Source organism: Bradysia coprophila, chromosome IV, assembly GCF_014529535.1.
Source record: "Bradysia coprophila strain Holo2 chromosome IV, BU_Bcop_v1, whole genome shotgun sequence".
Taxonomy (NCBI): domain Eukaryota; kingdom Metazoa; phylum Arthropoda; class Insecta; order Diptera; family Sciaridae; genus Bradysia; species Bradysia coprophila.
Genome location: NC_050738.1, coordinates 2,373,422 through 2,393,783, shown reverse-complemented (window position 1 = coordinate 2,393,783; position 20,362 = coordinate 2,373,422). Strand labels below are relative to the sequence as shown.

The following is a 20,362-nucleotide window of genomic DNA, read 5'->3' as shown; positions in this document are numbered from 1 at the left end:
ATACGAAATCTTGTACTTCATTATTTACATTTTGCTATAAAAGACCGTATCGGTCAGAAGTCATTGCTTAACTTTGTCGTAGTTGTCGCTAACAGATGACCCATTTGGAAAATATCTATTTTAAGTTCGTCATTGACTCAAAACTATTCCTGGTGAAAAACGCTAGAAAATCTCACAAATTGCGAATCACAATAACAATGCTGAAGATAAATCTCGAAGAAATGTTCATTTCAAGATCATAAATAATAAAACTGCGCAATCCTTCAGTTCATTTGAACATATTAAGCCCATCAAATATTCATATGATGAAATTCTACAAGAATTCTCCGTACCTTCCCAAATTCGAATAACTTTTCAATTTAAGTCCCATATCTCGCATGATTCCTCGAAAAGGTATATATTGAATGTAAAAGGACTGACAAGGGATGCGTATATGTTATGAATAAATAATTTTTACAATTTCGTGAATTCAAGACCGAAAAAAGTAATAAAAAAATACTTTTGACTTCTGGGACATTAAAATAAATTAAATGGCAGAGCGGTTCAAACGAACAGCATCTATTTCGATTAACTTTCTAAAAAAAAACTAAAATTTATGGTCGATGGTCCTCTGAGTCTTAGTCATCAACTTGTTTTCAACCAAATTAACAATACACTTGCTGAATAGCGAGTGGACTTGTGGTAATTTACCACTGGTAAAGCAGCTGATATATCTGTCCGATATATCGTAAACGATATATTAAAAAAAACTCGATATAAAAAATGTTTTATTGCGAATATTTCCAGGAAATTTTGATTCCAAATCTGAAATGTTGTGGAGGCAAAAACCGAATAACAAAAAAAAGAAAGAAATTAAATTAGTGAACGATGATTCGGTGAATTACATATTTTTCTTTGTAGATCTAACTCTCTTTGTACGATCACAAAATTACAAAATTATAATAAACTTGTCAGAATCAACACAAAAATGCATTGGTCTCATCGTCGAATTGATATATCATTCTATAAATAAATAGGAAATTTTATACAATTTCCATTTTGTCTGTTTGTTATTTTAAGCTATGTACGATTTATTGGTGTTTAACTACATGAACTCAAAAGATTCTAATCGAAATGATTTAACGCTGCTCGTTTTAAAAATTATGATTTCAGATAAATTACATTTTAGTGCACCGCACATATAGATACATTCTTTCGGTATAATCGTAGTCCGAAAGTAACAGTTACATGATAAAGTGAGGAATGTTCACTGAAGTGGTGTTGGTGGTACTGAAAGAAACATGTCGTGCTATAAAGTTTATGATATCCTAGCCTAGCTGTTCTTTCGTAGATGTTCGTTTAACACCCTTCCAAAGCATTACTCATCCCACAATAATCGTCATCATTCACTTTATGTACACAACATTATTCTAGCAAAAGCAAACAATAAAATTGCAAATCTCAGTTCCCATATACAGAAGACAGCACCCAAAAAAAGAGGAAGTCGTCGATGTTTACCATTGATACCCTTTTCAGACGGTAAACAGTTTAAACACAAACACTGTGCTCTCTCAACAATCATTAGCTGGCAATTTTAGATAACGAAAAATAATTTCCTCCGACTAATTTATTCACACTCAACTATCTCTTGGAAGAAATTCATAAAATTTCTCGCCGGCCGATGCAAAATAAAAACTGCGATAACAAACTGAAGAAACCACAAAAATTTTAGTTTTCTTATCGAACAGAGTCTAAATCAAACAAACAAGAAAGAAAGAAAAATGTGTTACTATGTAGCTCATCCACACTCAATGGCATTAATGGATAAAATATGTTTGTTATGAGTGTGCTAGAAAAGACATCCATATATGCCAGCAATATCAGAAAATGCATTTCATTTCTGGTTGGATATATAAATTCCACATAAAGATAAAAAAAAGTTTCTTCTGTTTGGAAGTAGGTATTTAAGGCCTTTAACCAACAAATTGAATTATAAACAAACAAATAAGCTATTCGAATTATGCAAATAAAGGTTGATACCAAACATGAATGTTTGTCAGAACCTCTGTATTATAATCTCCAGTATTATATACACGGTGTTGTTCAACATGAGCTGTTTAGTGTTTTTCGGTGCTACTTAAAATTCATCATAAAATGAAAAACTGCCTGATTGCTCTATTCAGTTACGGTCTCATGGATGTGATATTACATATTATGAGAAATAAATTATGCAGCTCGTTCGTTGGAAAAAGAAAATTTGACTCAATAAATTATCCAGCTCTTCAGGTTCCAACTGAAAACGAAATGTTTTTTTTATTATTCGTTCTTCTGTGTGTCTTTTAACATTTTGATGACACCGAATTCTAAGAAGTCGACGTAGAAACGATTTAACATCAAGAGAAAAATAATATTCGAGAATTTCTTTCGGAATTATTAGTGAAGTTCTTGTACCGAACACTAACATAACATTATCCATCATGGGTATCATATTGTAATAGTGGAGAGGACGTAATAAAATAAGAAATACTTACAGATCCACTCCTATAATATCGTCAATAATAACACATTTTGTTATTTCCATTCTTTTTTAAACGTTAACATCCAAAATGAATGTGGTTTTATTGAGTTGTTTTCTTGTACATCACTTGCTTCAAAAACTAAATTTCGTGTTTCGTGTAAAAAAATGGAAACAATATTGTTACCGCGAGGCACATACCATGGGTGGGTACCTATGTGTACGTATATCAAATACACAAAAAAATATAATATTCAGCTGTCTATAAACCAATGTTCGAGACATCCGGTCGACCGGCATAAGCAATCATTTCCTGTGACCTTTAGATTGACCCTTTTGTTTCAAATTTATCAAACATTTTTATTATTAGAGAGTTAACGAATCCAGTTACGACAAGATTTAGAAACGATCACTATATTGCTTACGCGCGTGCGCTTTTATTCGAAAATGACAAAGAGATTAATTGGAAATATTTTCGATTTGATTTGTTCAATTAAATTATTTATCGCTAAACGTTTGTCAGTGAACAATGTAGTGCGGTATTAGTGATTTATCTCTGAAATGAGTGTCGGTTGGTAAGAAGGCTATTTTAACTTGAGTTGTCTGTTGAATGTGGTGTAAAATTTATTGTTAACAGGCGACAAGCACATCACCAGTGTGACGATCGAATCTAGTACTTCTTTTAAAATGTAAAATCTTCTACTTCATTAGTTCATTAGTTCATACATTTTGTTATAAAAACCCAAAATTACTGGAGCTCTGCGATAATATATGTCGTCACTGACGATAGCAGATGATAATTCGGTTTTTTATGTGATATGTTCCGTGGCACAAAGGAACAAAACAATCAGACTTTTGTAAACTGCCCTTTCAAGTTTCGAAACTTACAACCAAAAAACTCCATTGCAATCATCCAAACCATTTAAATTTCGTGTTCCACAAAAAAAGACGAGCTTTCAACTCACATCATTGAATTCACTCACCAAATGATTTATTCATCACTCCAAACAATTAAAAAGAGATATAAAAATAGTCGAAAATGTTCCGCCATTAATTAGTACAACTTTGGGTTACCCAAATAATAAAAAATTAAATAAATTTACGAACAAAGTGTGAGTGTGCTCTTGAAGATGGATTTCTAACGTTTAAGGCTGCCCGTTATAAATTCTTTTCAAATTGAAATGAAATCTCTATTTAATTTCATGAGAAACACACACAGCGCCTGAGATTCGATTTGTACAAAAGAACCACCATGAGAAAATTGAGATTTAAAATGTGAATTTTGGTGAATATAGTTATTTGAAATCACAAGTGTCACCGACACCATACAGGTTAATATGAAAGCGCCATTTTAATCAGCCTTTTTACCATATTATTATGGCTGTGTACTGTGTGTACGGCGGTTTACTTTAAATTATATTTAATTAATCATGTAACACTTCCTCGATAGAAATCTAAATCGAATCTTTGTCCTGATGCCGACATATGCTTACAATATATCTAATAAATATGGTCTCCTTATCAGTTAACCGAATCAAACCATTTATATAATGTGTGACACTCAAACACATCCAGAGTTTTCACACAATATCAAAGGATATAACAGAAAAAAAAACAATTTTTTTTTGGTTTACGTGGGATATCTCACCTGATTATATTTTGAGTAAACAGAGCAATTATATCGAAATTTGTTTAACCAATAAACTGAATCAATATAATAATAACGAAGCGATAATATTCTCACATGATGGATTCCGTTCTTACGTTAACCGTCACATCGTACAAAATGGAAATATGAAGTCAACGTTCGCGTAACATGATGTAATTGTTTATTGCTGCGGTAACAATTTGGATTTTATTAATATTTGAAGATTCGTTTTAAAACAGTAAGCAGGATATGGGAACATTTTAACCTGTTACAGACGGCAGTATGACCAGTATTATTATCGATTGATTTCAAATCTTGTACTTCAATTTTTGTAACATGCATTTTGCTATATTAATGACCATACTACCCAGAGCGTGTCATTATTTTTGTTGTTGTCATCAATAACAGATGTGACAGGCTAAATACTTATCTTGATGATTTGAGATTAGTTGGTTCAAAGAACTATTAGATATGCTTGCAGCATAATGCTGTTAAAATAAAGTTTCGTAGCAATTTGACGCTACACCTTTATGAGAATGTAGAATCGTATAGACGTCTAATAATTGCAAAGCAAAGTCATTTCATAGACTATCAACTAAATAACCGAGCTACCTAATTTTCTATCTGCAGAAAATGTTGGTAGCTTCCAGGTATATTCTTACAAAACTTCCATGGTTCTCACCACATCAGGTTTCCATAATTTTTTGTTTAATAAAAAGTTTTTTTTAATGAAATTCATTCATATACGTATACGTATAGTAAACGAACCAACCACACGAATCGTAAGTTTCTTTATCCTAAATAGCTATCGGGTCAAAAGCATTCAAGAATTCTTTTTTTTTTCTTGTGATTTTTTTTCCTCTTCTTCAATGAACTGGTGAGCTCTACACTTATTTGCATATGAAAAGATCAACACAATTGGAATGAACGAAAATGTAATCAATTTGTTGTTGTTGCTGTTTGATACTTCTTTTTTAAATGTTATATCGTGACAGGTACGGTTTTTTTTTAGTCAAAGATTAATTTCGACGGAATAGAGTTGTATTTTTAACATAGTCACTGAACGGGGAATGAGTTTTATTGACCGATTACAAATCTCTACAATGAATTGCAAGAAGACGATTCGTTTTATTACTCAATTGAATGCCGTATTTGGCTTTTCAATGGGTTGCATGCGTTCCCAAAAAGCTCAAGTTCAATTTACGATTAATCTAATCATAAATTCTGCTCGAGTACTTTCCCTCACATTAAATTATTTCGTGATATATGCTCCATTCACATACAATTAGGAGGAACCGTCCCCGAAAGAACTTGTATGATTTATTGTCATCGTAAGCAATATGCTCTAGTCATGTTCATATATTCATGTTTTGAATCGCTAATAAAATTAATTAAACAAACCCTTCGCCAACCGGTCGACTCGTTATATGCCGTACTCTGAATCATTTTTATCAACGTTATTTAAGTCGGTCGGTTATAATATTTATGATCATTATCTATGCTTCGTATACGTAAAAACAGCATAAGTATACAACACACAACACTGTTTTCATTACAGCTTTGACTTCTATTTCAAGTTTTTCATGAGAACCACAGCAGATTTTCGTGCCGACGGTTTTTTTGTTAAGTTAAAGAATTTCATGATTTTATGCAAATAAATGCAAACGTAAAGTGACGATTTGAACTCAACACATTTGAAACAAGACGGTGTGAGCTAATCTTTCGAACTGTCTGACATTATACACAACGTCGCATTTAAGTTATAGGTGAAATTTGGTTCGTTCTCTCGACGGATTAAATTGCAAATAATGAAGCATAACACCAGCAATTGTTATTCGCATTATTAGCCAGATCAGCGCTATTATTATTGTACATTACAACATTATTGTGTGCAGCAGTCTCACACTATACAAAATGCGCACAGAAAAACGTGTTGGAACATAAATGTCGACAAAAAAAAAATGTTTCAGTAAAACAACACAATGGAAACGAATTGATTGTCTTCTTCCTCCAAACGCAAGAGGAAGAATTTTCGTCTTTTCCCCCCTTGTTATACACATGACATTATTTGTTACCGTTTATTGTCTTGAAACGAATAACGAAAAAAAAAATTGAACGCAGAACTAGAGTCTTATAAAAAGCGCAATTTCTTTGTTGAATTATCTCCCCTAGCTCAATTAAAGGAATTTGCCATTTATATTATCCAATGCTGTAATTGCCAACAATATTTCCAACTCATTCATGTCCAAACATGTTGAGAAAACAAGTTCTTTTTCAGATTTCTTGAACAATTTTTTTTTGTTATTGTATTTCACGAGTGCTAAAAAGTACGAATGCATAAAATTGATATTCATATTACCTCCAAGTGTATTTACCTCTTCTCTATGGTGTGATCATTATACGAACGAAATTTCAATAAACGAAAAAGAGAGCTCGTAAGAGGCTGGTTTCAAATAACCGACGCAAATCGCGAAATATATTTTCATGGGATCGAGAAGAAAAAAAAAACAACAACGACAAAGTCGAAATAGATCTGCGGAATAACTCACGTTCACCTGAGAAATATCTTTCAGATAAATGGTTAGTGTTAGTTGAATATTATGGTCGGTTAAAATGTTGGATGGATATTGGATTTATTATATTGGATGGATATAACAACAAGTCACTCGTCGATATAACATTGTGTGAGTCCGTGCGCTGTACGAGATGTTGTGCTGGATTCTTATGTTTGTATTTTTCAACCTTCTCAAGTATATATTTTACCTTTCTTATTTTTCGGTATAACAACACCATAAATAAATTGTTTAGTTTCCAGCACACACATTGTTGTCTGTTCGGAGCGTTGTTGTGCATACGATTTGTTTGTAGAAATATAAATAATGAAAATATTATAACGGATCTGGATGCGTTGATCTTTGGAATAAATATATTTTTTTGTTTTGTTTTTAGAGGAACTTTTATTACACCAAAAACGACTAAAACGGAATGGCATGGCGTTTCGTTAATGAAGTTAAATTACAAATTAGTTAAACAAATGCTCAGCGATATTTTATAGGCCATTCAATGGATGATAGTAATTTGTAAAAAATAAATATTTAATTCCAGCGGTGAGCAATATAATTAGAATCAAACCGATTAAAGTGTTGGTTCAAGACTAAATTTTAAACAAATCTTTTTCTGCTTGTTTGTACAAGGTTAATCTGTTAATTCAGAACACGAAGTAGAAGCAAAAACAACAAGCTACAACAACAGATTAGATGCAATAGAACAATAAGAACAATTTGAAAAATTACTTTCATGATACACGTTGTTGGTAAGACATTGTTAACTTGTTTGAGAACTTGTTCTGGTTTTGTTTCGTTCTCATAATAATCATCTCTAACGACGCATTATGGTCTTTAGAACCCGAATAAAAGAAACCGAAAGTAACCATCAGAATTGAAAGGTTGAATTTTATACGGTCACCTTTCTGTTGGAGGAATGTGTTCCCGTAAGAAAGCGACTACCAATGCATCCAATTGATTTCAATAGTCGACAATCTTCGAATAGTAAAGTGGGTTAGATTGGGCTCAGAGTAGGGCCTATTTTTTGGGAAATTCAATTCGGAAAAGTTTATCAAAATTGCGGAAGAAAATTTCAGAAGTTTTTAGTGTGTTAGATTGGGTTCAGTAACCTGAGTATGATACTCAATTTAGTCCGAATCATTTGTCCAACCGCCTTAAATAATAAAAAAAACTAAAAAGTGATGGGCCGGTTCGTGGTGCAGGGAGTTCTACGATGGCCTGCAATCGACTTTTACAAAGAAGAAATTCAAAAATGACTTAGTCAAAAATGTTTTGTCACCTTTGATATTGACGTAGGTTATTCAGACTAATGGAACTCATTGCATCCGTGTCACTTACTGCATCGACAAATGACCCGAAACTTTATTATTTTTTTTGTTTGTAGCGGCTCAAAAGTTAGACTTGGTTGGGACCAACATTCGTTCATAGAACCAGCGAAGCCACTATTCCATCATTGGTGAAAAACATGTGTTGCAATACTAGGTATCCAAAACTAATTAGAAAATTTGTTAAAAATTTTCGTTTGGCTACATCGATAAGCATTTCATCACCGCGCTTTATTTAACACATTCCACAATATTTACCAAAAAAAAAAATTATTCAAAACAGCATGCCAATTTACCATAAAATCTCGTAATAATTATGAGAAAAGACAAATAGCCACTTAAATTTTCACATGTGGCGTTTACGAGTAAGACGACATTTACTCGGATACGCTAAGTGTAACCAAACCATACGGCTGCAGTAACATGGATGTAATGAACAAAGTTTCATAACACAAAAAAAATGTGATTGTACCATCATGCGATTGCACTTTATACGAAGCATACGTATATTGTGTGTGCACTGAGCACTTACATTATTGTGGTACATTAATAATATTTCTGTTCAAGAGAACAACTTTTCTATCACGCTTTATGAATTTATGTTCGACGGCAAAGTTTCTTCTATGGGAGATTGGTGGTGTTAAAAATCTAATAGTTTCAATTTGGTTAGATTGTTCCAAACATTTCGAGTTGTGATTAAAACGCGTATTGAGATTTGTAATATTTAATTATGCGAAAACATGAACGAATATGTACAAAACGTAAATTTATGGCTTGTTATTCAATCAACTATACATACTGCCAGGTAAACAAAAATTCAATTCACTTGCATGTCTGAAACCGGGCTTCAGTTTGAATAGCGAATAAAATCTGGTGGGCAGATCAAATTATCGTTTTGAATTTCATGTTTTGCTGTATTAGTAGAAAAACGAAATTAAGCTGAGACGTCGACATTTAATGCACCTTTTACATTTAAGTATATCATAAGGGTAATGTTGCTTGAAAAGCACTTTCGAAAGATGATGCAATTTGTTACGATTAAGCCTTCTGAAAAATATGGCTCCTCCGTAAAGGGGGTCATAATGGTTGAAGGTAAATTAGCATAAATTTTGAGTTAAGAATAAAAAATAGCTTGCCATTACAGAGCATTATAACTTGAAGCTTTATACGGGAGAATAGAGAGCTTCCCGGGCCATTTATTTGTCTATAATTTTATGACTTATATTGTATGCGAGATAATGGGGGTCTTTATATACATTCAAATTTATATTCATTTTAGCGTATAAATCGAGTGGATAAGAGTAGACTAGCGAGAAAAATGATCATAGAATTTCACAGGATTGAGTCATTTTCTTGATATTTTGATAAAAAAAAATCGGACAAAAAAAACTTACAATTTGGCTGATTTCGGTGATTGGAACATTTGGTGTTGGCGATGGAGTTTGATTATTTTTTCGTGGAAGAGCTGGTGGTGTAATGGGATGGACATTAACGTTACACTCTTTTGAGTTTCGATTCGGCGATATCCTTGCCGGAAAGCTCAATGTTTTTGTCCATTGTGATAAACTTCGAACCATTTTCGATTTGGTTTCTTTTGATTCGGTTATTGTTAAATTGCGGTATGAAACCCTCTACGACACTTTAAATCCACTTGAATCAACTAAATTTTCATTTGTCTTAAAACAATAAATTTTTTCTTCACATTCAGAGTATGGTTTGTCTATTCAACAGTTTGTCATTCAAAAGAATGTTTATTCATTCAACGAGAATTCGATCTAAATTTTCACTTCAGACTACAAAATAAAAATTCGACCGTACCGAAGCAATGTTGAAAAGCAACTGAAAATGTGTTATGCTCGAAAACGTGAATGAACACACGAACCGAATGAAATTCAAAAATCAAAAAGAAGCGAACACAATCGACAGTATATTGTTGCTGGTTTCGTATATAATATGGTTTGAGGGGAAATATCGTATATGTACAGAATCAAAAAATTGTCTGTTATGCATGCACCCGAGAAAAAGAGATTTTTATTTCTCGAAAACATTTTTTGTTTAAAATTGTCCATACGTTGGTTCTATCTCAAACGTTCCATTCAACATTTATATGGAATGAAAGAGAGCTCAAGTTGTTGTTTGTAACATTTTAACAAATTATTATCATTATTATTGGGCTCTCTTTCGTTGGTTGGAACCTTGTACTGCTGGTGAATTTTGTGCGATGCGAAAGAGAGAAAAATTAGTGTGTAATTTGGAGAGAGCAGATGTTTTGATAATTTCATTCTTTAAAAAAAAATGTTGTTTGTAATGCTTGGAGGATGTATTCAGTCAACCTTCAAAAATGTTCTGTTTCATCGCGAACTGTACACAAAAATTGAAGGTGTTGCTTTGGCTTATTACAATTTTTTTAAGCTACAGATCCTTCCAATCGGTAGAGGAAAAACTCTTTAATTAATTGATTCTTCACGGTGAAATAGATCAAAACTGCTCAAACGGCTTTTGTGCCTCATGAATGTTTTATTTAACTGCGTTTTTTGTTGTGTGAGGACAAACGAGCCCCATCTTGCTATGCTTCGACTTCCTTGTGGACTTTTATGGCCGTTCAAAGTCAGTGGTTTAGCATCCCAAAATTATGCTTCAAGTCCAGTTGCAGTGATCTGGTCAAATTTGATGTCATTTGAAAGCTATGGAAATTACCTTTCTAACCAGCCTAATATAATTTGAACGCTGCTGATATTACCTTTCGATGGATACTAAAGAAGATGAAACTGATGGACAATCTTCGTATTTTCAAATTATTTTTGACTTTAGGCCAGTACCGACGACGTCTATATTATAAATAATCTCAACTATTCTTTACACAACAAAAAAAAGAATCTCGAAAAATGGTTGATCTTCCCCTCACCCTCAGTGTAAAATCTACCGCAACGGCTGAATTTTTCGATCAAAAATGAAGTCTACCGCATTTTGTTGCATTTCTATTGCATTTTGTTTCAATCACCAGTGAAGTCTACGTCCAGTTTGTTTAAATCACCAAAACGTCAATATTGCTTTGATATCCCGGTTGCTGACCCGAAATGAACCCTTACACTCACCGCTTAGAGTTTGGTTTTCAATGGTTCAATGGAAGTTGGAGAACAACTCATTAGTGATTAACCTCCTCATGATTCACTTCAGATTGTACACTTCATTGGGTATATAGAAGTAAAATTGGCATGTTAGGGTTTAGTCCCAAAAACACTACGGTTAACTTTACTCTGTCGTGGTTTTATTTAAGATTTTTTTTTAAACGATGATGAAATACAATATGAAATGAGCTCGTGAAACGGCTATTCATCTGTTGTCGACAAAAACGAATAAAAATTTAAACGATGAGCTTTCTTCGTAGTTTATTTTAAAGCAAAACGTATGTTCACCATAATGAAGTGCAAGATTTTGTTTTGAACACTTAACAATTTAAGTAATAGAAGTAACCGAACTAATAGTTTAATTGCAATTTTATTGTCGTTAGTAAAGGAATTGTGTCCAAAAGACGATCGTTGATCTTTCGATCAATAATGCAGTTCGATATTAAACAAACTGCTAGCGACAGATGGCTCATTTTAAGTATCACCCATATATAACATAAAATTTTTATTTTTCTTTACACATTTTTCTTATACACAACATTAACATTGCAACTGAACTGAAATTGGATACCTTCCATTTCGTATAATATTATAATGTTTGTATAATATTTAAATTTACAATTATTTTTGCTTACATTAAGAAAAGATTTTTTGTTGTTGTCTTCTTTTCATTCAACTATAAAAATTGGAATAAAAACATTAAACCTACATGAGTATAAATGAGTGTGTATGCATTTCTTATATTGAGGTAAAAACGGACGACATACAAAATGATACAGTCTCCAGTTTTTGTTTTACATTTTTTTTTTCTCTTTTAAAAAATAAATTAAAGTAAATTTGCTACCAACGATTACCATCAAACCATACCCAATAAATAAATAAATAAAGATAAAAAATATTTAAATTATTTCGACTAAAAACTTTAAACGAATTACCAAGAGATATTATAATTTTCAGGTTATATACAAAACCACAAGCACTAAATTCTTTGCATAATTAATATGGTTTTTGCTCTGGTTAACTTCTCCACATTCAATTTTTTTTTGTTTAATTCAGTTTTTCTATTTGTTAAAATTGTTAATTTGAATATTTCACTCGTGCGTTTTTTTCATTATTTTCTCGAATGATATGTGTGTGGACAATTGAAATGGAATTATGAATGTATCAAGTTGATGTGCTTCACAGAGAATGCACTCGATTATAAATATTTTTGTGCTGGATTTAGATTTGCCGTCGCTTTAAGTTACAACTTTTCTTTAGATCTCTGCAAACAATCAGTTCACCATATTCATTTACATTGCAAACAATACAAAAATTCTACATTTTAAACGAATTCTGTGATGTTGTGTCTTAAATGTGATGCAACTGGTGAACTGATGCATAAGGTTACGTCTTATTAAGTCCCTTTAACTAAATCTTATTTCAAAAATCATATAGATTTATGGTGTTGAATCCTAAAATGCTGTAAAAATTTACAAGAACAATAACAATAGAATGGGCGGTGACTTGGTCTTGTTAAATTTACCGAAAACATCTGTGGCTATCGAGAGTCAGTTTTTTTCACTTCCAAAAAGTAAATCTGCCATAAAATTAAGTCAGTTTATTCATAGTACACGCACATGACACCCAAACATGTGTACGAATAAATTCAGCAGAGATACTTAACATTATGGAAAATCAGCTGGATAAACAAAATTTGAAAGACAAAAGGGTCCTTCTATTGATTCTTGTTTCGAGTACTTTTTCTGTTCAATGGGATTTTATTTTGAAACAAAAACGTCTTGCACGCAGTTCTAACAATCTTCATTGTTCAACACACAAGAGATTCGTTTTTAGTTCTTTTTTGGTTCTGCAGAATAATAAGTCGGAGAAACAATAAATTTTCAGAAAATTTTAATTTACCTTGCATGCAACCTTCTCATTCATCGAGTATACAAGAGTAAAAGAAAATTTGGTATAATTAGATTCCTTTTCATCTTTCCAAACTATGGCTGATGTTGATGTATGCTTACGCTGCATACTTTTGTTCAAACATTTGTTTCCTCGAAAAGGCATTAATTGTGAACAATTAAATTTACATGAAGGTCAGTTCAGCTGAATACGTTTTGGTACTCCAATTGAGATGTTGAAGCTTTCAGACGCATATGGACATGGCCACATGTATATACTTGTGTCGTCTTTCATTCCTCTTATCGTTGAGCAAACAACTCGATCTGGACTCTTAGAAAAAGCACTCTTGACTCATTCAAGTGCTTCTCTTCAATTAAATTAAAAATGCAAATCGTCGGCAAATCATCTAATTATTTCTCATTTTTATTCGTAATTCAACTGTGACGATAATATTGCACGGAATCGTCAATTAAGTCAGGCAAATTGAACGAAAAATAAAAACAATAAAAATTAATTGAGTTAACTTTCGATATGAGAATGCAGCTGTAAAGTTTAAGGTGGATGACCGTCGAGCATACCGTACAACTCAACAAAATGCTGTATACTCGGTAATTAGAGAATTGATGCAATTTTATTCATTAGATGACCGTTGTTTACCCATATAGCCGACCGTGCTCTCAGATTAAACAATGGTCAGTTTAAATCCATTTTCTTAGGTTTGAGAACCGTAAACACATTCTATTCAATAAATTGAAATCTCGTAAAGCATTTTTAATGATATATAACCCCAAACAACAACACAGACTCGCAACATAACGCTGGTCGATTCACTTAAAACGAGTTATTCATAAATTAACACATTAATGTGAATTATCCAACATTACAGTACCTAACTGACTATAATGCTATTTACCAGTCGGTTCCCATAATATAAAATTTGTGCAAATTACATCATCATATCAATTTTTCAAGTAAAATTCCTAACTCGTTTAACGGTCACCACTGTCTGTGTTCGGGCGAGGTATGCACAAATTATTCTCTTTTTTTTGTATTGAATTTCAGCATGGGTTTGAAGTAGCAATCGAATCGTAATTCCAATAATTTGTTTTTTATAATTTGATTCGCTTAGCGTACTCCTAATTTGGTAATGAATCGATATCGAGTATTGAATTGATAAGTAGATTCAGTCAGTTTAGTTAAAACAACGAATTCGGCGAGGCAAGCAAACTATAAGTAAAATTATCAAATCTACTACTTCATTTGATCTAAGAATTTACGAAAGATTGAAACGAATCCTGTACTTCATTAGTTTGAACGAATGTTTTGCAGGGACGCCGACTTGTGTTTGGGAGTAGTTGTGCTCATACAACAAGCGAATCTGGGAGTAGTGGTGCTCTTTCAAGTAAAACTGGAAAGATGTAGTGGTGCTCATCATTCGAGTAGTGGTGCCCGAGCCTCGCTTGTCCTTAGAAGTCGGCGCCCCTGATGTTTTGCTAATATAATCTCTCATTATTCAGATCTTTACAATTATTTTCTTGACGTCGCCGTCAATAACAGATGACACGGTAAAACACTTAGAGACTAATAGCTCTATGAGATTTTCCCAACGAATTTCTTTTATTTTCCAATTTTTATCTAAGCAAATCCGAATCTCTTTCCACATATAACCGCACCGGTTACAAATTTTTATCTTATTTACGCTTCAATGAACAAGAGAGATTTCAGTAAACATAAGACGATTTTCAAAGTTTCCTGTGTTGCGGTTCCATCTGAACTCGTACAAGAATGTTTTCATTATGTTGATGCAAGAAATGAACATAAACCATGCAGAAGAAGATCACGTGGAAGGTTACATACTCAAGGACGTGTGTGTGTTTTATCGTGTTCAAACAGGTAACAGAAGTCAACAAAAACACGTTTCCTTTGCGATTCGATTTTCGTTTTTCTTTTGATTTTATTCTATAGGAATGCGTAAGCTGCCTTTCGATATCATCTGTACGGAGTACGGACATTATTTAACAACGGACATTCAACAATAAGTCCGAATAGATTTCTTTACAGCAATTTTTTTTATGTGGCTTACACAGCAAAAAAGAGAAATTACCTGAACGATATATGGAATGGAATGAGTGAAATTCGTCTTACATACCTCCGATTATCATTGCTGGATGGATAGTATTACGACTATGTTTTCATGCAATGAATCGAAACGAGATATATGTCGAAATTGACATTGGTAATAACCGCAACTAAATTTTATACAGAACCATCCGGCGGTAACATTATTCAAATTTCGTGATAACTTTCAAATTGCAACGGTAGCGAGATTTTATTTTACTCTGTTGAACCATGTACACTGTGTAATATAATATTCAAGTGATAGTGCCTATGAAACGGATCCATCTTTTCATTTGATCGGATTTTCAACATGTTAACAAATTCGTTCAAATTCAATTTCAGCTTTTTATCCGAATGTGGATGCAATAAGGTCTCCATTGAAGCTTCAAAAATTTCTGCGCCTAACATAGAAGGGTTCGCGTTTTCAAGTGACTAATAGACACAGTCAATTTGTGTGTCTTGATTTTATTGGAACTATTTCAGTCAACAAAGAAAGTCACTTAGTTAAAGTGTTTCGAAATGCTACCGGCTTTACTCATCAGTACGATTCATGCTTTTCATTATTTCACGAAACTTCTCTGTTATACTTTTCATCTGTGGTTGTAAGTCCTTTTTAACATTCTCCGAAAAACTCGAAACTTTTTCCGCAATCGATGTCAAATTGAACTGCAAACTATTTTGAACGTCGTTCGAAAAACTAGAGCCGTCGTCATGGAAGAATATATAGTAAATCAATAACACTTTGGTTCCAATGGCTACAATTGTTGCCAAGACAGCGCAATTAGCAAGATATCCCAGAGCACCTATTGATTGCATCAGAGCGAAAACGGATCCTTTCACAACAAATCCAATGGATGATTGCCATGCTGCAGCACATGAGCCTGCAATGATGCCAGCTGGTCCGAACCCAAGAGCACCCAATACTGCACTAAATACCATTATGCCAAAACACAAAGCTAAAATAACACCAAACAAACTTATGACTTCATGGAATCCCATTATTCAGACGCACTTAAAAATGTGTTGAAGGAGTCGAAGTAGTTGCTCAGTCACAAAGAATTGTGATTTGATGAAATTACTTCTTGAAAAGGCTCTTGAGTTCAAATGAAATTCAAATGAAGTTCGACTGAACCCGACTATAATCAACTTAAGACTATTTTAGGGAAAATTTTAGAGAAAATCGGGAAAATTAAGGAAAATAGGGAAAATTAGGAAAAATAGGGAAAATTAAGGAAAATCGGGAAAATTGAGGAAAATTATAAGGAAAATACGGTAAACTAAAGAGAAAATAAAAAAATATTTTTTTATTGCGTAAACCTAGGCATTTTGAATTAAATATTCGTTTGTTCTACATTTCACAGTTGTCAGCCGCCACAGTTGTCGGGGTTTTTGTACTAATTGTAGATGTTTGGGGGTTCTATAAAGTCATCAGTCAATCTACATTATTTTATTTGAGGAACAACGAGAAGTTTGCAATTTCGAAACATTTACCAAAATTTCACAATCTCATTGTGAAGGATTAACTAACTAGAGCGAAAAAAATTATTTGGTTTGAATTATATTCTGCGCTGATGTTTTTAATATTCGTCATATTTAGAATACGAAATGGAATTTGGAGCTGGCTTACTACGGGATAGTAGTGGTGATCTTTAAAATGATTAACATCCTTGACATAGTTAATTTGTCACTGAGACTTGAGGCAGTAGTTAATCAGGAATATTTAAGAATAACTTTCATGTCAGTTGATATAGTCGTTTTCGAAAAAGTAAATTCAAGATATAACATCGGAGCTGAAAGGCCCTTTCAATAAAAACGGAAGTGGGAGTCGCTAATAGGGTCTTGGGAATAAATGACATAGATCTGAACAAGTTTAAATACAATAAATACGTCAGTTTTCCGATTGGTTTGCAGATTGAAAACTCAATTATTACAGATACTACAGATCTCCTGACCATAAAATGGTAAAAAACATAAAATTGACCTCTTTTGTTTAATGCTATAAAGATGTAGACATTACAACTAGACGGATTATGAAATCACTAAAAATTGTAACTCTTTTGCAACTCTTCTTAACGTATGCAACTCTTTTGCAACTTCTTTCAATGATTTCTTCTCGGTCTAGACGAATTTTATCCGATACCGAAAGAAGTATTTAAATCCCTGATTGCTAAAGGTTGCTGGTTGCTAAGTGATGGAGATAATAAGCCTGACCGAGTTATTAGATTTTGATTAGTTATCATTTGTCATGTAGAGTTAGTGGTTGAATGGAAAGTTTAGCTTATGATTCTGGAGTATCTAGTTAAATGAATTTCGAGTGAGTTCACCTTGCACGGTGATTATGGACAAAGTTGCGATTTAATGAAATTGTGTTTAATTGGTCATTATTTTAAACCAAAAAATTGTTCTACTTTAAGCCTCAAAAATGCAACGATTTTTTTCGGAAAATTAGTTTAAACAACGGAACGGACAGCCGAATATAAAAAGCCAGAAGTGGCGGTTCTATATTTCCGCTTCATTTTAACAATCGATATTTTGCTGACTTGTGCCTAAATGGAAATTTTGCGCAATATAGCAATAGATGTAAAAATTGTCAATTCGAGGTGAAGCCGAGTCCAGATTAGGCACAAGTTAGCAACAAGATTTTACGTACAGGAGTGGGAACTTCATTTTTCCAAACGTCATATATGAACATCCATTTACGCACTACTTTGATCTTGATCGCACTTCTGTACAAAAAGTTCATATAAAAAATGACTTTGCCCTAGTACTTCTTGCGACAGAGCACCTCAGACATACGTTTAATTTTCGCGGCTGATCAAGCACCGCGGGTCTTGGTCTTTCTTTACTAACAAAATCGTTTCGTCAGTACTCATTATGTGATTTCAGATAGAATTCTATTTATTATTGATTGAAGAAGTCTAAGAGACTTACATTAGTATTTAGATAACGTGAAATATCGAGATGCGGGTCTACTTCGCTATTCACTAAAAGGTATTTTCTTCATTGGAGAGAAAAAAGGACTCGATAGTTTCAATCCACTTTGAGATGACAACAAATACTTTCAGGAAATCGTCCACCACTATCAAACCATTTATTTTATTTACCCATTAAATCTGGAAGAAAGTTTGAAGTGTAATTTAGAATTAAGGTAAAATCGGGAAAATCGGGAAAAATAAGGAAAATCGGAAAAATAGGGAAAATTGTGAAAATCAGGAAAATTAGGGAAAATGAGGAAAATCGGGAAAACGTTTTCCCTAAAATAGTCCCTGACTTAAGTTGATCCTGGTGAGACATAATATCTGATCTGACTCTATCGAATTAACAATAACTAACCTGTTACTGTAACAGTGTTACAGACGGCATATGACCAGTATTTTTATTGGTATTATTACTTTCATCGATCAAAGTATTTTCAATCTGTTGATTTCAAATCTTGTACTTCATTTTTTTAACGTGCATTTTACTACTTAAGGGACCATATTACCCAGAGTCTGTCACTATCTTTGTCGTCGTTATCGATAACAGATGAAAAGCCGTTACTTCGATATTATCTTCTTTACTGGTAATGCATTCCCTTGAAATGGGCTAAATCCTGACATTTTGATAAACCCCAAATGTCAGCCTTTCCAAGTGAATGCGTGTCTGCATCGACCAAAATCAATTGCTAATTTTGAAACAATGTCATCAGCTCCGAAAAAACGACTTTTTTTATCTAGATATGAAAGTGTGTGGTGTGTATCAGCAGAAAAAGATCTCAACTCTTTTTTTTGTGTAAAATCGACCTTTTTTACATTCTAATTAATCCGGACAATAAAAATAAATTAAATTCTCAACCGAATTTTTTATGGAGAAATTCGTGCAGTTTCTAAATTAGCAACTGAAAAACGTACAAATTTGCCAATTAAATACAACCAACAGTTCACCATGGAATAGACAAAAAGCCAAAGTTGGCAACTTTTTTTTTCCGCTTACGTTTGGATATGGGATGTTTTCGGTTAAATCACAGAAAATGTAAATTGATGCTAAAACAGAAACAATTCCACAAAGAATGCAAAAGTTGTGATCTTCATAACAGTATTTTTTTTTCGCTGTTTCTGCTATGCCAAATCTAAATTTCATATTAACTTTAACGGAATCTTTTTTAATATAAATAAAGAAATGATAAAGAATTTTATATAAACAAAAAGAAGTTCAAGTCAACGTTGCAGATGGAATGAAACACCATTCAGCCGATCGTTTGCCATTGTGAACTCGTTACGAAACAACAGGTAAGTAAAATACGCGATATATATGCTATGTGTTTGATGGTGTGTTGGCTCTGAATGTACTGTACGTTAATAGTAATACACAATATTATAATAATAAGATACATATGGTTTCGTCGACAGCAGAAATGGTAAAACGACTGCTCAAGACGTCTAAATAATATGAAAAACATTTCTGTTGCAAAGAGCAAAAACTTGTATTTTAAGAAAAACGAAAAGTGTACAGCTGGTTGTTTATATTTTATTAAACTCTGGTGTATGCTGTGAATAGGTATATTATACTCTTATGTGAGGAGAGCAGAGAAGGAAAATGTAAAGAATTGTTGTTTAGCCTCTTTTGGCTTTATAATATGCTTTTTGTATATATATAATGTATAGCAAGGTCAGAGAAGGCCGCGACGGTTAAGTTAAGTTATAATCGGGTTTTGTGTGTAAAAATTCGTTATAAAAATTACCGACTTTTTTTCTGCAAATTGTTTTCTTCCTCTTGTTGAAACAACAAAAAAATTACTGTTGCGTGAATTGTCTTTACTGTGTGGCTTCTGTTTTCCCTCGAAAGTTGTACAGATGTAATACAGGAGTACATATTATAGCTGCAAACTAATTTGCTTTATCTTCTCCACAGTAACACATTTCATCCTTGAACTATACTTTCGAATTAATAGATTTGAAAAAAACAAGGCATCAGAACAGTCGGAGCGTTTGCTGCGACTTAGCCCCGTACGACCCGTAATCCTATTTCGTCCGTAACCATAATACGTCCGTAGCCGTAATACGCCCGGAACCCTAATACGTCTACAACCCTCTAATGCGTCTGTTACCAAAATGCAAGTCAAGTTGGGCATGGTCAAATTTACTGAAAGTGTTCATTTTTAAAATTGCGCATAGCGCAATTACGAAAGCCCGTACGAAGTACCTCTCAAATAAAAC

The 20,362-nt window shown here is 33.0% G+C and overlaps 1 protein-coding gene across 2 annotated transcripts in view; it reads right to left on the bottom strand.

Moving 5' to 3' along the window:
* The window catches only part of LOC119066457 (TNF receptor-associated factor 4), a 59,179-nt gene that overhangs the window by 8,340 nt on the left and 30,477 nt on the right, over window positions 1-20,362 (bottom strand). The window contains exon 1 of one of the 2 annotated variants that reach the window (XM_037168962.1): window positions 9,426-9,947. The exons of the other annotated variant lie outside the window; for it this stretch is intronic. Within the exon in view, the coding sequence (XP_037024857.1) occupies window positions 9,426-9,608 (183 nt within the window). The 5' untranslated portion in view covers window positions 9,609-9,947. Of the gene's footprint in view, window positions 1-9,425; window positions 9,948-20,362 lie in introns of those variants that run through there. 2 annotated transcript variants of the gene reach the window in all.